General features: G+C 52.8%; 2 protein-coding genes across 2 annotated transcripts; both read left to right on the forward strand.

The window, feature by feature from the left end:
* The first annotated feature begins 346 nt into the window (after positions 1–346).
* Positions 347–3,881, forward strand: H257_01285 (hypothetical protein). Its single transcript, XM_009824416.1, has 4 exons — positions 347–1,364; positions 1,415–1,990; positions 2,410–2,582; positions 2,656–3,881. The coding sequence occupies exons 1-4, from the start codon at positions 423–425 to the stop codon at positions 3,308–3,310; spliced, it is 2,346 nt and encodes a 781-aa protein (XP_009822718.1). The 5' UTR covers positions 347–422; the 3' UTR covers positions 3,311–3,881.
* A 602-nt stretch (positions 3,882–4,483) lies between these two features.
* Positions 4,484–5,152, forward strand: H257_01286 (hypothetical protein; the record flags this gene model as incomplete). Its single annotated transcript, XM_009824417.1, has 4 exons — positions 4,484–4,551; positions 4,610–4,877; positions 5,014–5,068; positions 5,124–5,152. 4 exons carry the CDS (start codon positions 4,484–4,486, stop codon positions 5,150–5,152), a joined length of 420 nt encoding a protein of 139 aa, XP_009822719.1.
* Positions 5,153–6,000: the final 848 nt, after the last annotated feature.

Raw genomic sequence — 6,000 nt, forward strand, 5'->3', positions numbered from 1 at the left:
TACGAATTTCCAGACCCCGTCGAATCGAACCTCGCTGCCGAATCGAATCACGAATCGACGCGATTGGCTAATCTATTTTTGAGTGGATTTGATTGGCTCTTGAAGAAAGGACAAGTATATTCAACCAATCGAAAGCTCTGGCGTGATTCAATGTTGCTTCGACAAACCAGGCGAATTTTGGAAGTTTACAACGAATTCACAATACTTCAAGTACTAGTACTGAATATTGATATGTCCAACTTACAGAGCTTCCGTAAATAAGTGGGTGTCCGAAAACTCCCTAATATTAGTGTTTATACTTGATGGTACAAACGACGGATTATATTGCTTTTGATTGGATAAAATAAATTATCATTTCAGCAAATCAAAACACTTTCCTTTCCGCATCAGGCGGCATTTCTAAAAAGCGAGGTGACTTCATCATGCAAGTCCTGGTGTGGGTGAACGACAAGAACGAGCAGTTGTCCGTGGACGAGGAAGCTGTGACGGCGTTCGAATCGTTAGCACCGTCAACTAAGCTCCGAGTGGTGGGCGTGCTCAACGGCGACGCAGCTGCGGACGCTTCGTTCGAGGCGACCAAGGACCATCAAGCGATGTTGCACACAATGTCGCAAGCGTTGCCCACACAGCCGACGCCAGCTGCTTCTGGCAAGCGACCACTACTATGGATGCACGTGGAAGCGTCGTCGAATGTCGTGGTTCTGCACGGCAACAATGAGCACGCCGGACGCTTGCTCCTCGTGCTGCTTTCGTCCGTGCTGCTGTATAGCCAAGACAGCGAGCTCAACTTTGACAAGCTCCAATGGATCTCATCCCTTCCATCGCTACTAAAAATCCGCGGCAACCAGGACGAAGCAGGCGTGGCGAAAGACCTCGGCAGCCACCTCCCGCGCTTCGTGTGGGTGTCGCGCAACTCCAAGGTCAAGTGGCTCAAGGACGCGGCCACGGGTGCGAGTGTGTCCCCCGTCGACTACTTCAACAGCCTCCTCGCGCTGGACACTGGCTTCTCGGAAGCGTCCATGCATGCGAATGCGTTCAAGACGTACTTCAGCTCATTCTTTCCCCACCGCGACGTCGTCATGCTGTCTCGGGCTCTCGACCTCAATGCTGGCATTGAGCTAGCGTGGGACACCCCCGTGGACTCGCTGCGACCGGCCTATGTGTCGGCGGTGGAGAAGCTCCACAGTCGGTTCGTGGCGCCGGACGCCGGGCAGGACACGCTGCCCGTCAAACTCGTCCACGGCACGGCACTCACTGCATCTCAATTTCCCATCCTGCTCGACTCGTATGTGGATGCAGTCAACGCTCATCAGGTGCCCATTGTGGCTAACGCCGCCACCAAGCTGATTCAAGTCACGATCGAGGTACAAGCACACAACACATGCATTTTGGATGTGTTTGAGAGTGTATATAGCAAGGCGTGGCCCGGGCATCGGCGGCGTACGCCGAGACATTTGCCGCACTGACTTCGTCTGAGCCGGGCTGTTCGTCCCGCGCGCTGCTCCTGGCGCACCTCAAGGCCCTATCGCATGCGTCGCTCGAGGTATTTGCCGTCACGCAGCAAGTGCCGCCCGCCCACGCGACGCTCCTCGCCGACCAAGTCGCCAACATGCACACTCTGTGTGAAGCCACGTACGCCAGCCAAGTCGAGTCCACGACCGCCCTGTCCAAGGCCACCTGCGACACCGTTCTGCAATCGCTGCGCCCTGTGGCGTTTTCAAACGCGACGGCCGAGTTGGAGCACCGGTCACGCGAAGACTTTTCCGATGGATTGCATTCGATTCTTCTGGGGATCAAAAACAGTCTCCAGGCATCTCTCGGCGAGTACAAGCAGCGCGCCACGCCCACGGCCATCGACAGCGACGCCGGCCTCGGCCCTGCTATGTACCCGTCGTTGGTCGGGTACCTCCGCGACGAGATCCTGCAGTCCGTGCTTGAGTGGGGCAAGCAAGTGCTCCGATTGTTTGAGAAGCACATGCGCGCCGCCGAGGTAAACGATATTGTGTTTCTTTTACCCAAAATAGTTGGTTGACTTTTGTGCTGATTCTTTGCCAAATCTATCGATATCGATTGTGATTTATTGTTACTGAATTTTGTATGTAAAAAGTTGTCCTGTGGTGATTGGTATCACACTAATTCAAGTCATACACTAATTCAACGTTGATGATGGTTGTTTCGTGCAATCTGATTAGCTAAATTCTTCTGCCAATGATTCTTGTCGCTCCAGTTTAGAATAAACACTACAATAACACCAGTCTTGTTGTATGGTCGGTCGCACACGGTGGAATGTATATATATATTGATTTGGACAAATTAATGTTAATTCTTGATATTGGGCTACGTGATGGTTATAATGATATAGTTTGCTTCTTGGTTGGTACAAATGGGGGGGGGGTTATTGGGTGGTAGGCTGAAAAGGAAGAGCTAGACAACGCGTATGAGATTGCAGTCGCGAGTGACGTGTCGTCCAGTGGGTTGGATGCTGCGGACCACCGCAAACTGTACGAGGCCGAGCTCGCGGCGCGCACGGACCAGTTGGCCACGATGAAGTCGACGCTGTCGGCCGAGTTGGAAGACAAGCGGTATGTATGTATAGATATAAATATACGCCCACAGAGTGCAATACATACAGTAACACGCTGACTCGATGTACAGAACAGAGCTGGAGAGGCTACTCCTAGACCTGCGCAGCATGCAGAGCAAGCAGGACGCGCGGGTGGCGTCCGTGGAAGCCGAGATTCAGCGCATCAAGACCAAGGCGGGGGATGTGGAGGCGCAGGCCCAGGCCGAGCGGCTGCGGCGGGAGCAGCTGGTGCAAGGCGCGGCATCGGAGATTTCCAACATGGAGTCGACGTTCCACGCCGAGCAAAAGAGTCTGTACAACGAACAGCGCGAGCTTCTGACCAAGGTGGTCGAGCTCGAGCGCGCGGTCGTGGCCAAGAAGACGGCGCACCTCCAGACGCTGTTTGAGATGGAAACCAACTGCACCAAGGCCGTCGAGGACGTTCGTTCAAAGCACAAAAAAGAGCTCACTGAGCTCAAAACGCAAGCAAAGCACGACATTTCGATGCTCAAGCGCGCGTACGAGAGCAAGAAGGGCGTGGTCCAACGCGAACTGGACAACGTCAACGCCCTTGTGAAGCAGTGCGAAGAGCAGCTGCGCTCGCTCGAGCCCATGCTCGATCTGCCTCGAGGTAGCACGTCGTCGATCTCTGTGTCGACCCCCGTCAACGCTGGACACTCGTCCTCACTCTCGGCGCCGTCTCCCACTCGTCGCGGAAAGCATGACGAAATGTGCAAACAATCATAGACGCTTGAATGCCAAACTGACCCCACAAGTTCGTCGTATCGATACATGAACACGCAGATGAGTACTACCTAACTATCATGGGAAGTGTTTCATCTTGAACGCAGTACAGTGCGCTATTCTTTCAACCTGGAACAGCAAATAGCTATGGTAAACAGGAACAACGCTGTCACAGCTGTAGGTAGTGACGGTGCACGTTAAAGTGGATTCCGTTTCGATCCAAAGAATGCGATGGGTTTCTTGGTGGATTTGCAAAGAGTTGTCAATGGACTTGAAGTCCATGCTGTTGCGCCAGGGGTTGTAGTGGGTGCAGTTGTTGTGGGGCTAAAGTAGGATATGTTTGGGGGGTTTGAGAGGGGGTAGATGAAGTGGAACGGTGCAGGTGCCGGGATTGGGCGTTCTGACTCATGAAAAGGCGGGGGTAGGTGCATGTGTGGCGGGTTGGGAGTTGGGAAAAGACTTTGAGTCGTGGTGTAGGTAGGCGCACGCGTTGTGGTAGGCGCGGGGGTGGGTGTGGTTGTTGTGGTTGGCATCATTACGTCGTCAGAGGGGGAAGTAACGTCTTGTGGAGTAGCGGTTACAGAGTCTGCCATATGTTGACACTCGTCGAATCATTTCTCGCAGTGGTCAACTGCACGAAGGCCGCGGTCGTCGATGGACATGAGGGAGATTGGTGCTCCATGATGGACGACTGGCGCGCGTGATGTACTGACCAGCGACAGGTAGACTGGGAGGTGCCACTCCGATAAATGTTGTGAGCGGGCGTGTCGACAGTGGCGAGATCAACCTCGCGTCAGCTTGTCCGCTTGACGAGACCACGTGCCGAAATAGCCTTACGCGGGTTGCTAGGCATACAGGTAGTAAGTACCTCGTATCGCAGACACGATGAAGTTCAACCGGATACAAATGTACCAATTCGGATACTGGTAACCATATCACAGACATTCCAAGCTGTACAGTAACTAACAGTAAGTCATTGAAACTGTTGAAACTTTACAAGCTGACTTGCATGTCACATTTGTATATTCGTGACCAATAGGAATGACCGCTGACTGACGATCTTGAAGGGTCATGGGGATAAATTTGCCTCATGCAGTACTGCATTGTACAGTACTACGTAGTAGCTATTTTGCAGGAAAGTAACAGAACATTTTACGATATCCCATCACGTTCATCATGTACCGCAACCCCGAAATCGTCAACGCCGTGCATCAACGGAGAGTAGTTGGAACGCCGGCCCAAATGTGTCGTCGAAGTGCGTGCTTCTCACAGACGACCAGTGATCGTCATACCGTTTGCCAGTCCATGGCCGAGGCGCGCCGTCTCGCGGAGCAGCAGCGTGCTCGCCGACCTCGACTCGAAGGCAATAACAAACCAGAGTGTTAACAAGAGCCCAAACCTGCCCTCTAAGCGGCAAGTCAACCCTCTCAACGCAGATCAGCGCAAACGATTTGCCGCCGGTGAGTGCCAAGCCCGCGTCGCTCGACTCGTGCCATTGCTACTAGAACACATCTCACCATGGAACTCAAGTTCCAAGATTATCTTGCGGTGTGTGGCGGCCGCTCGCCGAGTAACACCTCTGGACAGCCCCATGGTCGTTTAGGAGCGCCAAGCTCGCGTCGCTGGACTCGCCCAATCTCATTTCATTTATATTGGTTGACATGGAACGAAAGTACAGTACCCCCTTCGTGCGACTTGTCCACTAGCACCCGTGGATCGCCACGTGGCCGCTAGACCCGTCACAGTCCACGCAGTTCCCCGGTTCGACGATCAGCACACGTTTATGTGGAACCCAAGATCCAACACCACGTCGAAGGCCTGGGCGTGATTTTAGTCGAGCTGTAGTCATCGCGAGGGAGCCAGCGCGAGTTTGAATGCAGCTTTAATCTCCTTTCGTGTCAACACGTAATTTACATACTAACGTTATACGCATGCACGACTGTTGTTTTCGCTTATTCATTGGGTGCATGCAAACTAATAGTAAGGAGGAAACACGAAAGTTCAATTGGTGTCCAAGCTGCTGGGCATGAAAAACTCTACTTACGCCTATACAGAAATCCAAGCCACACCATTGACGAACCAACGTCACATTCCACTGTTTGAATATTTAATCGGAGATGTGTCTACTGTACTCCTGGTATACAGTCCATCCTGTGTTTGGCTTGTTGCAAGCATCAGGGGACGGCGATTTGTTTGAGATTGCTAATACCTACTACTGTACCGTCATCTCCTTGCTTTGTGCTGTGCCGTACATATTGGGGGATGTGACGATTCGTGCTACTTACTGTACATCGGAGATCCTGTATGGTGCTACCACCTCTCTGAGTCACGCCAATGTCCAGAAACTGGGTAATTCATCCACCCTTTACAACATGTACTACGTACGCAATGGAACTTTGGAACAAAAGTGCAACTTTTGCATATTAGATCGCGGTATTCAATCTCTAAACGCCGTTCGGAGCCTCAGTGGTTGTGCTTGGGGAAGCAGTCGTGGTGGTCGGGTTAGCAGTAGTCGTCGTGGGGCTTGAAGTAGTCGTGGAAGGGGAAGCAGTAGTCGTGCAAGGGGAAGCAGTCGTGGTGGTCGGGTTAGCAGTAGTCGTCGTGGGGCTTGAAGTAGTCGTGGAAGGGGAAGCAGTAGTCGTGCAAGGGGAAGCAGTCGTGGTGGTCGGGTTAGCAGTAGTCGTCGTGGGGCT

This window comes from Aphanomyces astaci (assembly GCF_000520075.1).
Source record: "Aphanomyces astaci strain APO3 unplaced genomic scaffold supercont1.2, whole genome shotgun sequence".
NCBI classification, from domain to species: domain Eukaryota; phylum Oomycota; class Saprolegniomycetes; order Saprolegniales; family Verrucalvaceae; genus Aphanomyces; species Aphanomyces astaci.

Bases quoted from the DNA above. Each gene is read 5' to 3' on its own strand.
- H257_01285 (XM_009824416.1), top strand. From the start codon at position 423: ATGCAAGTCCTGGTGTGGGTGAACGACAAGAACGAGCAGTTGTCCGTG. The intron at 1,991-2,409 runs GTAAACGATATT...ATTGGGTGGTAG, and splicing joins AGCACATGCGCGCCGCCGAG to GCTGAAAAGGAAGAGCTAGA. The intron at 2,583-2,655 runs GTATGTATGTAT...CTCGATGTACAG, and splicing joins GCCGAGTTGGAAGACAAGCG to AACAGAGCTGGAGAGGCTAC.